This window comes from Manis javanica, chromosome 2 (assembly GCF_040802235.1).
Source record: "Manis javanica isolate MJ-LG chromosome 2, MJ_LKY, whole genome shotgun sequence".
Taxonomy (NCBI): domain Eukaryota; kingdom Metazoa; phylum Chordata; class Mammalia; order Pholidota; family Manidae; genus Manis; species Manis javanica.
This window is the reverse complement of record NC_133157.1, coordinates 184258638-184276405: the sequence shown is the minus strand read 5'-3', so window position 1 is coordinate 184276405 and position 17768 is coordinate 184258638. Positions and strand designations below refer to the sequence as shown.

At 35.1% G+C, this 17768-nt stretch overlaps 1 protein-coding gene across 8 annotated transcripts in view; it reads right to left on the bottom strand.

Moving 5' to 3' along the window:
• The window catches only part of VPS13B (vacuolar protein sorting 13 homolog B), an 861603-nt gene that overhangs the window by 217886 nt on the left and 625949 nt on the right, over positions 1-17768 (bottom strand). For 7 of the 8 annotated variants that reach the window (XM_073229878.1, XM_073229881.1, XM_073229877.1 and 4 more), the window contains one exon: positions 8294-8981. In XM_073229878.1, the coding sequence (XP_073085979.1) occupies positions 8294-8981 (688 nt within the window). Of the gene's footprint in view, positions 1-7888; positions 8051-8293; positions 8982-17768 lie in introns of those variants that run through there. The other variant, XM_073229884.1, reaches the window with a different exon arrangement.

Genomic DNA, 17768 nt, shown 5'->3' with positions numbered 1-17768 from the left:
AAAGACCCTGAAGCCAAAACAATCTTGAGAAAGAATAAAGCTGGAGGTTTCATGCTCCCTGATTTCAAAGTATACTACAAAGCAATCAATCAAAACAGTATGATACTGACATAAAAACAGGCACACAGATCAATGGAATAACACAGAGAGCTTAGAAATAAACCTAAGCATATATGGTACATTAATTTATAACAAAGAAGGCAAGAATATATAATAGGGATATGAAAGTCTCTTTCATAAATGGTACTGGGAAAACTGGACAGCTACATGCAAGAGAATGAGATTAGATAATTGTCTTAAACCATACTCAAAAACATATTAAAAATGGACTGAAGCCCTAAATATGAGACCCCAAACCATAAAACTCCTAGAAGAAAACACAGGTGGTAAGCTTCCTGACATCAATATTAGTGATTTTTGTTTTTTTTTGGATCTGACTCCAAAAGCAAAGGAAACAAAAGCAAAAATAAACAAATAGGAGTCCATCAAGCTAAAAAGTTTCTGCACAGTGAGGGAAACCATCAAAAAGACAAAAAGGCAACCTGTTGAATGGGAGAAGATATCTGTAAATAATATTATCTGATAAAGGTTAATATCCAAAATATATAAAGAACTCATACAGCTAGGAAGCAAAAAAAAAAAAAACAGCAACAACACAATTAAAAAATAGGCAGGGGATTTGAATAGAAATTTTTCCTAAGAAGACATACAGATGGCCAACAGGCACAAGAAAAGACACCCAACTTTGTTAATCATGAGGGAAATGCAAATCAAAACCACAATGAGTTGGTACATTGCATGTGTCACAGGGCTAGTATTAAAAAGGCAAGAAATAACAATGTTGGCAAGTTTGTGTAGAAACAGAGATACTTCTACACTGTTGGTGGGAATGTAAACAGGAGCAGCCATTATGGAAAACACTGTAAAAGTTCCTTAAAAAATTAGAACTACCAATAAAATCAAGAAGAATAAAAAAACAATAGAAAGAATCAATGAAACAAGGAGCTGGTTCTTCAAGAAAATAAACAAAATAGATAAACCCTTAGCCAGACTTATCAAGAAAAAAAGACAGTCTACACACATAAACAGAATGAGAAATGAGAAAGGAAAAATCACTACAGACACAACAGAAATACAAAGGATTATTAGAGAGTACTACAAAAAATTATATGCTAACAAACTGGATAACCTAGAAGAAATGGACAACTTCCTAGAAAAATACAACCTTCCAGGGCTGACCCAGGAAGAAACAGAAAATCTGAATAGACCAATTACGAGCAAGGAAATTGAATTGGTAATCAAAAAACTACCTAAGGAAAAAAACCCTGTACCAGATGGTTTCCCTGTGGAATTTTATCAAACATTTAGTGAAGACCTCATACTCATCCTCCTTAAAGTTTTCCAAAGAGAAAGAGGAGGGAATACTCCCAAACTCATTCTATTAGCCCAGCATCATTCTAATACCAAAACTAGGCAAAGACATCACACAAAAAAGAAAATTACAGACCGATATCCCTGAAGAGCACAGATGCGAAAATATTCAACAAAATATTAGCAAACTGAATTCAAAAATACATCAAAAAGTTCATCCTTCATGATCAAGTAGGATTTATTCCAGGGCTGCAAGGATCATACAGTATTTGAAAATCCATCAACATCATCCACCACATCAACAAAAAAATGACAAAATCACATGATCTTCTCCATAAATGCTGAAAAAGTATTCAACAAAATTCAACATCCATTCATGATAAAAACTCTCAACAAAATGGGTATAGAGGTCAATTACCTTAACATAATAAAGGCCATAAATGACAAACCCACAGCCAACATTATACGTAACAGCAAGAAGCTAAAAGCTTTTCCTTTAAGATCGGGAACAAGACAAAGATGCCCACTCTCCCCACTTTTATTCGACATAGTTCTGGAGGTCTTAGCCATGGCAATCAGACACCACAAAGAAATAAAAGGCATACAGATTGGCAAGTAAGAAGTTAAACTGTTCCTGTTTGCAGATGAGGTGATATATCGTACATAAAAAACTGTAAAAAATTCACTCCAAAACTACTAGATCTAATATCTGAATTCAGCAGAGTTGCAGGATGCAAAATTAATACACAGAAATCTGTTGTATTCCCACACACTAACAATGAACTAGCAGAAAGAGTAATCAGGAAAACAATTCCATTCACAGTTGCATCAAGAAGAATAAAATACCTAGGAATAAACATAACCAAGGAAGTGAAAAACCGATACTCTGAAAACTATGACACTCATGAGAGATATTAAAGAAGATACCAGTAAATGGAAACACATCCCGTTCTAATGGATAGGAAGAATATTGTCAAAATGGCCATCCTGCCTAAAGTAATCTATAAATTCACTGCAATCTCTATCAAAATACCAGCAGCATGCTTCAATGAATTAGAGCAAATAGTTTTAAATTTCATATGAAACCACAAAAGACCCCAAATAGCCAAAGCAATCCTGAAAAGGAAGAATAGAGTGGGGGAGGTGGATAACACTCCCCAAACTCAAGCTCTACTACAAAGCCCCAGTAATCAAGACAGTTTGGTACTGGCATAAGAACACACCCATAGACCAATGGAACAGACTAGAAAGCCCAGATATAAACCCAAGAATATATGGTCAATTAATATATGATAAAGGAGCCATGGACATACAATGGGGAAGTGACAGCCTCTTCAACAGTTGGTGTTGGCAAAACTGGACAGCTACATGCAAGAGAATGAAACTGGATTGCTGTCAAACACCATACACAAAAGTAAACTCAAAATTGATCAAAGATCTGAATGTAAGTCATGAAACTATAAAACAACACAGGCAAAAATCTCTTAGATATAAACATGAGCAACTTCTTCTTGAATGCATCTCCTTGGGCAAGGGAAACAAAATAAAAAATGAACAAGTGGGATGACATCATGCTAAAAAGCTTCTGTATAGCAAAGGACAGCATCAGCAAAACAAAGAGGCATCCTACAGTATGGGACAATATATTTGTAAATGACATATCTGACAAAGGGTTAACATCCATAATATATAAAGAACTCACAAGCCTCAATACCAAAAAGAAAATAACCATATTACAAAATGGGTGGAGGATATGAACAGACATTCCTCCATAGAAGAAATTCAGATGGCCAACAGGCATATGAAAAGATGTTCCACATCGCTAATTATCAGGAAAATGCAAATTAAAACCACAATGAGATATCACCTCACACCAGTTAGGATGGCCCATACAGAAAAGACTAGGAACAACAAGTGCTGGTGAGGATGTGGAGAAAGGGGAACCCTCCTACACTGCTGGTGGGAATGTAAATTAGTTCAACCATTGTGGAAAGCAGTAAGGAGGTTCCTCAAAAAACTAAGAATAGAAATACCATTTGACCGAGGAATTCCACTCCTAGGAATTTAGCCTAAGAATGCAGGAGCCCAGTTTGAAAAAGACATATGCAGCCCTATGTTTATTGCAGTACTATTTACAATAGCCAAGAAATGGAAGCAACTGAAGTGTCCATCAGTAGATGAATGGATGAGGGAAGATGTGGTACATTACACAATGGAGTACTATTCAGCCATAAGAACAAAATAAATCCTACCATTTGCAACAACATAGACAGAGCTAGAGGGTATTATGCTCAGTGAAATAAGCCAAGTGGAGAAAGACAAATACCAAATGATTTCACTCATCTGTGGAGCATAAGAACAAACCAAAAACTGAAGGAACAAAACAGCAGCAGACACAGAACCCAAGAATGGACTAACAGTTGCCAAAGGGAAAGGGACTAGGGAGGGAGGGAGATGGGGAATAAGGGACATTATGATTAGCACACATAACGTAAGTGGGGGGGCATGCGGAAGGCAGTATAGCACAGTGAAGACAAGTAGCGACTCTATAGCATCTTACTATGCTGATGGATAGTGAGTGTAATGGGGTATGCGGTAGGGACTTGGTATTGGGGGAATCTAGTAACCACAGTGTTGCTCATGTGATTGTATATTAATACCAAAATAAAAAATATACATGTATGAAAAAAAAGAAGGAAAATAATTAGAACTACCATATGATCTAGCAGTACCATTTCTAAGTATCTATCTGAAGAAAACTAAAACACTACCTCGAAAAGATATATGCACACCCATGTTTACTGCAGCATTATTTACAATAGCCAAGATACAGAAACAATCTGTATCAATTGTTTTTTGAATAAAGTGGATGTGGTATATATGTGCATATGTATATACACACACACAGCCATAAAAAAGAATAAAGTCTTGCCATTCATAACAACATGGATGGTCCTTGAAGGGATTATGCTAAGTGAAATAAGTCACAAAAAGACAAACACAATATGATTACATGTAGAATCTAAAAAACAAAACAAACAACACAAAACCCAGACTCATAGATACACAGAATGGATTGGTGGTTGCTAGAGGGGGGTTGGGTTTGAAATGGGTGAAGGAGATTAAGAAGTATAAACTTCCAGTTATAGTCATTGGGATTTAATGTACAGCACAGGGAATATAGCCAATAATATATTAACTTTGTAAGGTGGCAGATGGTAACTGGCCTTATTGTGGTGACCATTTTGCAGTGTATAAAAGAACGTTGAATCACTACATTATATACTTGAAACTAATATAATATTGTATGTCAATCATACATCAATAAATTTTTACAAAAGAGAAAATATGAACACTGTAGAAAGACATAATATGTTACTTTTTTCATTTTTAACTTACGATGTCTTTATCCTTTCATTGATCTTTCTCAGAAAGTTAGCTTCATGGTGATACACTTTTTTTGTCCCTCCAATTAAGACTCTCTAATTTAAAGATCTGGAAATGGACCTGGCCATCTCCACCTGAATGCTCCTCTGTCCCATAAATGTTAATATTTAGCCTTTCACACTTCTCTCTTTTTTCTTAACCACACTGTTATTATTTCAGGGCTTGAAAAGAATCTTGGACATGGAACAGTGCTTTCTTCAGGGTGGAAAGTGCTATATGAAGTATTTTTGGATAACTAAATTGGTAAAGGGACTTGGATAGTTCATTCAAGTAGATGAATTTAAAACAGAAATTCCCCAGATCAGTTTTTGATAAATAACTTCATTAACATTTAATAAAATTTATGTATTAAAACACTGAATAAACTAATTAGTGTTCAACTAGAATATCAAGAGAAAATCTGCATCTTCAAAACAAATCAAAATAAATTTTAATCTGACAGAGTAGTCACTTATAGATGTCAACTCCCTGAGGCCAAAGCAGTATAGTTTAAATATTTTTAGGAAGATAGGTATGGGGAGATGAATTCCAAATTACAGAAAGATAAAACTTTGGAACTAGAATGGACAGTGTTATCTGTTATAATCATCATATTTTACAGGTAAGGAAACAGAAATCTGAAGAAGTAGACTCCTGGGCTGAAAGCACTCTGCTCATTCATTATTGGCAGGGTCAATGTTAAATCCCAGGCTTTCTGATTTCTAGTTTAATTGTTTTTCTACTATATAATAACAACAGCTAAAGCAATAGCAGCCAACATTTATGAGGGGGCACTACTTGCTATACTCTCATGAATTATCTCTTTTAATTTCACAATCACCATATGAGATAGGAATACATTTTATACTTGACAGGGTTAGAATTTGAACTCAGGTTTGTCATACCATCAAGAGAGGCTATACTGTATAGACATATCATGAACATATTTAATATACACAAATTCACCACTTAAAGAGGGAATCATTTGCATGGTCTGGAGTGTTCAACTAGAATATCAAGTTGAAAATCTGCATCTTCAAAACAAATTAAAATAAATTTTAATCTGACAGAGTAGTCACTTATAGATGTCAACTCCCTGAGACCAAAGCAGTATAGTTTAAATATTTTTAGGAAGATAGGTATGGGGAGATGAATTCCAAATTACAGAAAGATAAAACTTTGGAACTAGAATGGACAGTGTTGGGAGGCTGGCTGGGAGAACTGTGGATTCACATATTTCTCTCCACTCCACAGATCCATGCAAATTGAGAAATCAGACTCAGGAGTTCAGTAAATTTTGATTTTGAATCTTAGCTCTATTTACTGCTAAGTCTGTGATCTTGGACAAGTTATTTAACTGCTCCAAACTTTAGTTTCCTTATCTTTAAGATAGGGGTATAACATTTCCTATTGAGCTGTTATAAAGATTAAGTGAGATAATACATTTAAAGTAGTTAGTACAATGTCTGGCACAGACTGACTACTCAATAAATGCTAGTTGCATTATTTTAGCCATTTTACTTTACTTGTTCTCTGATAAATTTCTTTAAGTTGCTAAATTCATTTTTAAGAAACATGATAGTCTATATTGATAACTGTTTGGAGGGTATAAATGTCCAAGTAGATTCTTTTTATCTAGGAAAAGATACCCACAAGAATCTTATGGAATGGATGTTCCTTAGAAGGTGTGTAAGCCTTTTTCCCCCCACCTGTGATCTCCTATACCAAATCTACCCCAAAACCTTTACTCTAAGCTTTATCACATTGTTTGTAAAACAGTGATTTTTTTTAAAACAAAAAGTACTTTATTATTGCAACTTAAGAACTGGTTATAATTTAAATGCACATCTCTGATATGTGCCAATAACTTGGATGAACTTAGTATCAATATCTCTTAGTAGTGTCCAGTGAAACCCACCTATATAAAGCAACTGTAGCCAAAATAATCGGATGGACTTGGAATCAAGATTTACTCTCCCAGTCTTGCACCTAGTTTTGGCAAATGCTAAGCAGACTCCCAAACAGGTATCTGGTATACAGGCATGAGTCCTTGAATCATGCAACATCAACTACCTTATCACTATTCCCCTCTCCAGTGCCCCGATGTGCTTATTGTAGCAGCACTCAGTAAATGAGAACATGTTTGGAGAAGGGAGGTAGTATGTGCTAGCAAATGTTTAACAACTGGCTTTCTAAGTAGGAGAGCTGATTAATAGCATTTGCCAATATCTGTGGCATTAATACTCTTACTATGGCCAATTTAAACTACCGGTGGTTTAACAACTATCTTTTAAAGTTCCTAAACTTAACAATCAGCTCTTGCAAGTCAGTGTGAGCCAGCTCCAGCATACCAGTGGACAGAGGGCCAGCAGGCAGTCTAGGTTACTCCTTGGCAACTGGCAGGTTACCCTTTTCTAAAGCAGAGGACTTGTACTACACCTCAGTGAGAGCCAAGGGCGCCTTTGACCCTACTTCCTTGGGCTGAATCCTGATCCTCACACCTGCTATCTACTTTCCAGGAGTCTGCTGTATAAAATGGTTCTCTTTAATACCAAGAATGACCCAGCCTGACTCCCAGATTGGACAAATTCTCTAAATGTCTGCTTGCTGGCTTCCAGCTGCTAGATGGGATCACCTGATAGCAATAAAATTCCTGAAGTATATCTGAGCTTGCTAGAACTCTTTTCCAATATCAAGTCTTAGATGACCCAGCTACCCTCTCCAGTCTTTCTGGCCAAATCTCTAATTCTACATGAACTCAGGAAAAAGGTCTCTATACCTTGTTTGACACTGTTTCCATTAGCTCTTGTTACTTCAAGCCAGTATGTTTTAAATCTGAACCTGTGATCACTTTCCTAGTCTTAATAGGCAACAAGCCTTAGTCCAATGTAATTATTATAATACAGGATGCTTTCTGGTTATAAGAAAGATATGGATGGGGCCTACAAGGGCCAGTTGTCCAACAGCACTAATGAAGGAGTTTACTGTAGATGTATAAAAACCTTTAGATCATCTTTAGCAACAAACCTTCTCAAATATATTTAATATTATGCCATTATAGGAAGATAATTAAATCAAAAGAATACCAAAACAATAAACTTCATTTTCTCAGTTTTCTTTTTTTACTTGAACAGTTGTATTAACATGGAAAGCATAACTATGGGCCATTACTATGAAGAAAAGCTTTGTTTTCTAATCACTGGAAATCGTTAAGCATTTCTGTAGCTTAGAAAGAGCCCACTGCATTTAGCTCCTGAAAAAAAAAAAGGAAAATTCAGAGGCACAGTAAAAACACTAAGCCTAAACCATGAAACATTTCAAACATTTACTTAACTGTGATTCAGTATGGGACATGCACTTTACATATTCTGCAGAGAAAGATACATATTCTGCAGAGAAAGAAGTCTTGTTTGGTCTGCCAGCTGGTTTCTGTTGGGAATAAAACTTAATATGCAGTAGTAGTTATTGGTACTCTAGTAAACTTGAAAGCTCTTACCTGTACATTTGTAATCAGAGGATACCCCTTTAAGCACAGCATCGAAAATGGATATTTCCACTCGCTGCTTTCTGTGATGACAACTCAGAAGCAAAGAAGGCTGGGACAGAACGAAGTACAAAAAGGGTTCTAGCAGCAAGTCTCCAGTTCCTCTTCGCCCAGGCTGCCGTACAATAGTTACCCCAAGTGCTTGTCTAGCAGATGACCTTGTGGCTGCATGAAGGCTTTCGAGAGAGATGACCCCTATCTTTTTCCCCGAAGGAAAAGACATGGTGCTGCTTAAGAGATCTTCTGCTGTTACCGTGGAAATACATGCCTGGCTGGGCTTAGCAACATCTGAATCAACTTCTGGGAGATTTAATGAACTCTTGCCTGTGTTTTCATTATCCTTATGTTCTTGCAATTTCGATTTGGGTAAGGCTGTACAGGAATAGGTCATTAATGAGATTCTACTTGCAGTAATAAACACGTCGAAGGGAATAAAATTTAGATTTTTTACAATCGATGAATGGCGTGATGGACGGGCAATGCGGTGCTGACTGGTACCACTGTGCTGCTCGATTTGTACTATTCTGATTTTAACACTGTCACTGCCAATTCCACTATCCTGAGCACCACTATACCGAGATGAAGTTTCAGTCATGCTTCCATCAAATGTATCCATTTTTTTCTGTTCTTGCTTACAGACCTGTAAGAAAAAATAATACCTTTTGTTTGTCATTGTGTAAAGGGTATTACATAAACAAGTTGTTAAAAGATTGATCTAGTATAACTAAAAACACAGTAATCATAAAAATAAAGTAGGTGTCCCATTCAAATAAATTATTCCTATTAAAATGCCAAGGAAAAACTTGAGAAAAAGCATCAAATGTGCATTTATATCATTAAAATATACTTTTGAGTGTCAGACATTCTTTCTTTGGACTGATACAAAGTAGTATATATTAAAAAATGCCTCTGTAAAGAATTATATTGGTTTCTTTACAGTGATTTCTTCCATGTAGTACAATAAACTGTTTCTAAATCATGATTACTATTGGTTGAAATTATATTTTAGATAGGAGTAGCTTATATTATTTACCCTTGTCATTATAAAACTGATTTATAGGCTTTTCAATAGTAAGAGAGGGAAAAGTCAGTAGTTCTAAATTATGAAGGACAAAGAAAAGTCACCTAAAATAATGTAGACCATTCAAAATGTTTATTTTCCACAACAATAGGACTTCAAACAAGAGTAAACGTAAGTGATCAGGCAGAAGATAAGTAAACAAAGCCCTCGAAGGTGGATTTTTCCTTTGTGCACTAAAGGCTACTTGTTCTCAAAATGTTCCGTGAACTATCCCCTCTGCAGAGGACAAAGAGCAGCTTGGCGGCAGCGGCAGTCATGATCCTGTGGCAGCACAACTCCAAGACCTCCAGCTTTGTTCTTTGGTTCCCCTTTCTGGGCCTCCCAACCACCAGTTTGGGATAGGCTATTCCAGACCTCTACACGTTTCACCTGCTTTTTCATTGCAGTAATACAAATTCATTAAAGAAACCATGGAAAATTTTGAGGAAAAAACCCCCATCTTATCACCAAACATAAGCAATGGTAATAGTGCATTTCTTTTCAGTCTTTTTTTCCTTACCTGTTCCCCCCTCCCTATCCCATTATGGTTATAATCATACTGTGAAGACAAATTTGTAACCCAATTATTTTACACGCTAATATACACTTCATAAATGCTACTTTAAAAATCTGTATAGTATTTCACTTAGTGTTAGGAACAGTTTGGTCAACTATACCCATATGCATGGGCATTAAAGTTTTCAATTTTTGCCAACAAACATCTATGACAAACATCTAATGGTATTTCCTTAGGCAGGCTCCTTGAAGTGGAATTACTATGTATATGTAAGGTTATCAAATATTGCCAATACCTTTCCAAAAAGGCTGCACTAATTTTGAAAAAGGCTATGCCACAGGCAATGAAAAAACACTCCCTAAAGTACTGGACATTGCTGACCATGTTTCAGGCTCATCCTTAATTTAATTGTTAAGTATAGTATCATTTTTCCACATGCTACAAATTATTATAAGATGCTTGTGAAAATGTTAAAGGATTGTTAACATTAAAATTTTTCAAAGAATATTTCTTACTAATTTTAAAGTTGTTGAGGGAGATACACACTGCTGTTTGAAAAATCCAGCATGAGCTGTTTGAAAGTGAAATAACTTTTCTGTGTTCTTTGAAGACATCACAGTCTTTTAAACCATTCTATGGTGCTGTTTCCCTGCCTGGATGGCCCCTTCTGAGCTTGCCCTAGTGGGAGAACATCTAGCTACCCATCCACACTCACAACAAATGACACTGTTCTCTCCCTCTTTTCTTTCTGGGTGATCCTAGGACTTTACTCATATGTCTATTTTAGAGTGTATTATTTTCTCCCAAATGTTTTGAGGTGGCAGCATCAGATAGTGTTAAAATAATCTTTAGGATTTGGAGTCAGATGTAGGGTTAAGGTCAACACTTTCTAATTGATTTTGGACAAATAATGAACCTAAGGCTACATAACTTCATCTGTAAAATAAGGATAATGAATTTGACCTCAAAGGGTTAATATAAGGATTCAATGAACTGATGTGTCTAAAGAGGTCAGAACAGTACCTGGCATACAGTAAATTTCCAATAATTGGGAGATGTTATGTGTTTGTCTCTTTTACTAGGTGAAGAACTGCTGGAGGGACTGACCATATAATTTTTGCTTCTTAGTAATCACTAAGGAGTCATGCAACGCCCGGCACATTGAAAAGAGGATCCATTAATGTTTGAGGGTATGTCAGTTTCTGACAGAAAAGTAAATGAAAAAAGTTGCTGTGCAGACTAGAATTTCTGACTGTTAATATGTAAATATATGTGGACACAGACTCCCCATATGCTGTACTCTTTAAGGTCTTTTCAGATACATTCATGGGCTCTTTCCTGATCTACATCCTCCACCTTATGGTCTGATCATACTTCCAAGTAATCCTCTGTCTCTGCTGGGTCCTCATTCTCTCACTGGGGACATTAATACCAACCCACAGAGCTGCTACAGCAGCATTAAATGGATTAACTTATTGAATACTCAGTAAGGTAAGTTAAAAAAAGAAGTCACCTTTGTGAACATTCTTCATCCTTCCAAATGGTGCTACTCTTTCCAGCTTTTATGCTGTTGTAACACACTAATATTATTATAGCACTTTTCACACTGTGTTCTGTTTCAGAGATTGTAATTGAAGATAAAAAAATAAGATACCACTGAGTATGTTTATTATTTGCCAAACATCGTTAGCACATTATATACATTTCCTTTACTAGGTATTACAACCCTTTGAAGGGTTGTTATCCCATTTTACAACTGAGGAAACTGAGGCTTAAACACATCAATCAGTAGGCCCAAGGTCAGTCAGAGGCGGTAGGCTGTGGTAAGGGAGAATGACCATTAGCATTCCTAGCACACACCATACTGCTTGTCACATAGTACAGCTTGGCAACTATGTGCTGACTGAATAAATAAACATATGTAATACAAAAACTCAGTGAAGAATAATTAAGGCACTTATCAGACTGACAGTTTAACCGTAAAGCTTTTAGTTATCCCTAGTATAAAAATTTCAAATATACCCCCAAATCCATTATCAACTAGGAATTCTCAAATTATATGTGAAAAAATAATGAAATGAAGTAATAAGTAGTCTAGGATTTACTGCCACAGTTTGAAGCATTACAAACTAAGTATCTGTACACAGCATAACAAAACGCCTTTATGTTGAGCTCCATGGCAAACTCAAATCAAGAACTCAACTACTTTCATTCTCTCAGTCAGGAAAAGCAACCACAATTAACTATATGATACTATGCTTTCTATGCACAGAGTATTTATATTTTCTTCTTCTGGTTTCCGGATTTGTATTTAAAATCTAGTCTCTCCTTCTTTAAAGTGAATTAAGTGTTCTCCATCAGTGTTAACATGACAAAAGAGACCATCTGTAGGTGAAGATAAAGAAATTTAGTGTCCGGCCCTAATGTGTTGAGATTGCCACATTAGACTCTAGTGAATGTCAAGTGGCCTGATCTTGAGATATAAATAGCCAACAGGGGGTGGGATGGCAGCTATCATCTGGGATCATGTAGGTTACTGAACAGAAGTCAGATGGTAACTAATTCTAGCCACTACTGAGCAGAATGGAATTTGAACCAATGACCCAGAGATGAAAGACTGACTCTCCTTGAGAGAAAAAGAAAAGCACAACTTTCATAGTACTAGAAAACTAAGTTGTTCAAACTGGGTTAAAAGCTAAGACTTTATCCATTTTTCTAAGTTTCCACACTATTTGTAGAACTGAAATAAATAAGCTGGTGATTTCTGAGACATATTTAAAAATCCATTGGTTTGTCACCAGTTCACTGCATTTATCCATCATACATAGAAGAGTACCTGGCCTGCTACGGAGAAAAGTTTTATAATTAATTACATGTTCTAAGCCCTAAACTTGGGCATCAATTTAGTATTCCTTTGTGAAAAAGAGAAGTTCACAATGTAGTAAGTTTGAAAATAACTTTTGCTTTATTATTGTCCAAGGGGACTAATAATTCAAGTTGTCAAAAATAGCAGTATCTGCTTCCTGTTAGTAAACGAGGCAGAAACATGTATGTATCTCTGGGCAGTGCTGTTACATCATCTCTCCCACTCTTTACCTAACTCATTTAAAATGAACAATAAAAGTTTTCTTTAATTAGCTACTGGTGTGCATTAACATGATCATGATTAAACCATAAAAACCAACTGTATATTATTCTGGTCCCCTCTTCCATATGTTTTGAATTATTCTGTTTGAAAATGTACTTTGCGTCCCTTTTAAAAGTTCGACCTTCTGCTTTCAGAGAATTAAATGCATATTACTGTAGTGAAGAAGATAATGTTTCAGACCTCCAGGCATATATTAAACACACTGGCAGCACTTGAGACAAAATGCTTTACTTATTAGATACTTCCTATTCTAAACAGTGTCATCAAAGGCTAAAAACAAAATCCATATAAAAGCTGCACAATGCTTCCACACAGAACCTGTGCCAAAATCCCGTACTCTCCAACTAATGAGGAAAGGATGTGTACTCTTAACATATGAATGTAAGATTTTCCAAGCATTCACTTTAGGAAACTGGGCTATTGATTCCATATGGGTTATGTTAAATGAAACTGTATTGGTAAAATAACCTTTAAGATATCTGGCATGATAACTATAATTAAACAATATTCAAAAGACTAAAACAAAAGAGAATTTGGTTCCACAATGGCTAATTAAAATAAAATGAAAAAACACAGCATGCCATCTATCAAGATAAATTGTTATTGTTTAAGAACTATTTAAATACTGTTAAAATATACTTTTAGATAAAATCAGAAAAGAGCTGGAAAAATATTTGTGGCTTAAAAATGGATAGTTTGATGAAGAAAAAAAGTATAGGACTCTGAAATTGTATGCGGAGATAACAGCTTTAAAGCCTTGAACACAACCAGATGGTACTTAAATCAGAGGAATTCTACAGTTTCACTATCAATGGGTTTCAATATAAGAAGATTTTCAATAGCTAGGAAAACATGTCAAGTTGACAGTTTACTTCTTAGATCATTTCAGGGCATTTCCCCACCCTTTCACAGCTATATATGACACAGATACTAGCCATCATGGAGAAGGTGCTGAAAGCTGCACTAGCAGCGAGGGCACTGCAGCTTGATTCCTCCTTTGAGTGTGCAGAGATAGGTAAGTCCACTCACTCAGGAGTCTGGTAGGAGCCACAGTACCTCAAGAGTGGTGGCTAAAACCATATTTAGATATTCTTCAGTAGCACTTTGGAGGAGAGAAAGATAAGCTTGACTGAAATTTCTTCTTTGGCCTTATCAACATTTTTATGAGCACATTCAAAAGTCAGCTTCATTAATAAGAATGCTGCAAATTATGGATATTCAAAATTTTAAGGAGATCTACGTAGAAATCAGTCTCTGGAAAATAACAAGGGCTAAAACAAAATTTTGGTTTTGATGGCTGACAAGAAAGGGTAATAAGCATTTATTCCAATATTTCAATTCACTTTCTTTTAATTTGTCCAAGGAAATCTTAACTATACACCAACATATTAACATACTTTCCTATCTTATGATAACTATGCTTATATAACAGCAAAACTGAAATAATAGTTCTAACATGCAACAGTTACACATTAACCTTGATCAAAGTGTCTTTTGCCAATCATGGGATCATATTTCAAATCTTATAAATTATGAAAAAGTCAAGTGTGAAACCACAAAAGCATAGTGACAATCACATCTGTATATCACTATGACATTTATTCTAATTTTACTGCCCTGATGAAATGCAGTAGTATTTTCAAAGAAAGATCCTACAAAATCAAATATAATAAAAAAAAATGGGTATAGTACTTTAATGGTATCGAATACTAGAATTACAAGGGAGAATTTTTCTAAACTTGAAACCATTATGTGAAATAATTTGAATAAACTTGAAAAAAGTTCACATCATTATGTAAATATCTGTAAGCATACTCTTCTACTATATTTTCATAAGTTTGGTTTTTGGTATGGGGTCGGGTGGTGCAGCTGGGAGAAGTCGTTTTATGCCTTTAATACAGAGATACTCTGGGAGTTTTACATAAACAGCAAATTACTTTAACAATCAGAAATAACTCATTTCTACCTGATATTTCTACCCGATGAATTAACAATCAGAAATACCTCATTTCTACCTGATGATTTCAATCAAGTAAACAACAAAAGCATATTTTTAAGTCTCAATTTTTCAGTGATTGGTATTGTACTTCATAAATTTTTATCATTTTATACATGCATTACCCTTGCAACTCAGTGATGTGCCAAGTAAAATTTAAGGACATTAAATTAACTAAAAAAATTATAAAGAATACATTGACTTCAATATGAGAAAACCTTCAGTGTCACTAATCCATGTTATTTTTTATTTGAAAAACAAACTTGAAGAAACACTGTATGCATTTGGGTACTACAGATACAGAGTGCTTAAAAACAAGGGCTTTTTAAATTTTATTTCTCTAAGCCAAATGTTATACAAGATCCCACATAACATAATTGTTCCCAGTTGGATGGCAAAAGAAGTTTTCACAATACTGCAGTAATTATGCAAAAGAGCAGAACTAATGATACCCATCACTGCTTAACAAATAGAATGGTAAGGACTATAGTAGTTTCCAGTTTTCCCTTTCATGAAGTTACTTTTCTGGCTCTTTGAAGTAACAGTATAAGGCCACTACTACCTGCTAAGTATCAGTTCAAATATTCACATTTCAAGAATAGTACTAACTGCAATAAGAGAAGCACGGAGAGAGTCCAGGCAAGGTTGTGTTTTACTGTAATGCAAGCTAGGTCTACTGTTCTCATTTAAGTTGTAAATTATGAAAAGAGACCAGTTCTAGTGCTAAACTGACCATAACACCTAGATCATTATCAGTGTCTGTTTAAATATGATAAAGCAAACCAAACAAGAAAAAGTATACACACCAGCCTACCTATACAAGCTAAGTTCAAATCTTAGTTACTGAGATTTTATCTGCAGTGTTGACCTTTAAACTTTTGTGTCTGTCTGTCCTCTTACACATATATGATTTCACAGAATAAGCTTATTTTCAGGGGCTTCTAAATTCATGGAAAAATTAATTCCAGGTGAAACTTTACATACAAGGTCTTAACACAGAAACAGTTCTCATTTTCTCTCTCCCTCTTTCTCTCTGTCTGTCACATATAAATTGGAATAGGTTGGTCATTTTTGTTCGCGACTAAAGTTTGGTCATTTTATTCTAGATTTAATTGATGTATACTAACTTCTGAGGTTAGGTTTGACTTGTTTGCTTTTTGTAATGAATTCAATTTTAAAAAAATAAAACAACACATTCTGGGAACTTGGACCTTAATAAAAACAGATGCCTCTATATCAGAAACAACAAGCTGCTTTGGAATGGCCATGATGTTAATTCTTAAAAAAAGTGGCTACTGTGTGTACAAGGTAACTACTCTTCATACTGATGAAATCCAAGGTTCTTTCCACTGCTGTCAATGTGGAAACCATTTTGTCCCATGGTTGCTTAAAGATTTTCAATAGGATTAAATCAGCTGCAAGTCCTTATTATATCAGGCTTTACAATTGTGTCTGAGTTGGAGTCTGTTTCTCATAGAATTTTACCCAGAGACTGACTTAGATTGGCTCCTTAGAGCTAGTCTGATTTTTACTAGAAACAACTGTATTGCATCAGCCACTCTCATAAACTTGCAGTAAGATTGAATCAGCCCTGACCCTGAAGCAGATGAAAGTTTATCCAGCCTATGCATTCTCTGTAAGTCACAGAGAAGTTTGCATTTAGTTTTTGCAGCAAATGCAGAAGTAGAATATGCTTATTAACTATTCCAGTAGGTCTTTGCCTTTCAACTATGAACTTGATTTTTGGATAAAACTATAGTTGAACTTGGAGAAATTTCTATCGATAAAAATACATACAAACCTTTATTTGATTATTTTATCGCTGAAATCACATATACCCCTTTAAAGAAGCTAGTTAGGGTTTATGGAAATAAAGCAAGAACATGCTCTTAACTAATTTCCCCCTAATATTCAGTATAATTTGAAAAATTAATGAAAATAATTCAAGCATAGCCATAATTAACTTTATTCAGTAGCTGGTTTTCTTTGCCAAACAATGTAATTAACAAAAATACTGAGTTGACTTTCATTATTATATATATTCTATTTACTAAATCTAAACAAACTTGGTTCAATTAACTGTAGGTTCTCTTCAAAAGAAACATGAATCTCAGCATTCTCTACCATGTATCTGCTTTTATTAAAATCCATCAAGACATTATAGAATAGAGGGTCATTTACAAAATTTTATTGGCTACCCTTTAGCTTCACGATGGCAGATCAAATTCAAACTGAACTAAATGATATACTGATTCTGTGTATATCATGTTATCAATACCTTTATGATACAACAGACTTGAACTGCAAAATGGTCAAGATGTTAGAAACATTTGCTTATGCACTGCAGCCAATTCTTCTTTTCCATTAGACGAACTTTGTTTTTCTCTGCTACTCTATAAAAATCATCACTAGGCCAAAATAACCTGCCACACAGACTGCTTTGATCATATCAATCTTTCCCTTCAATCCTTAGAAAATTGAAATATTCTCTAAATCATGTAAATATCCTTAGCAATAGCTCTGGTCCGTGAGCCCTTAACATCGGTAAATTTTCATATGCTGATATGACTCAAATAATTCTTGCTGTCTTAAGAAAGCAACTTTCTGCATATTAATGGAGGTAATCCAACCCTTACCTTAAATATATTCTTGGTATATTTGACCACAGCTGGTATGTAATTACTAGCTGATCTTATCTGAGTGTCT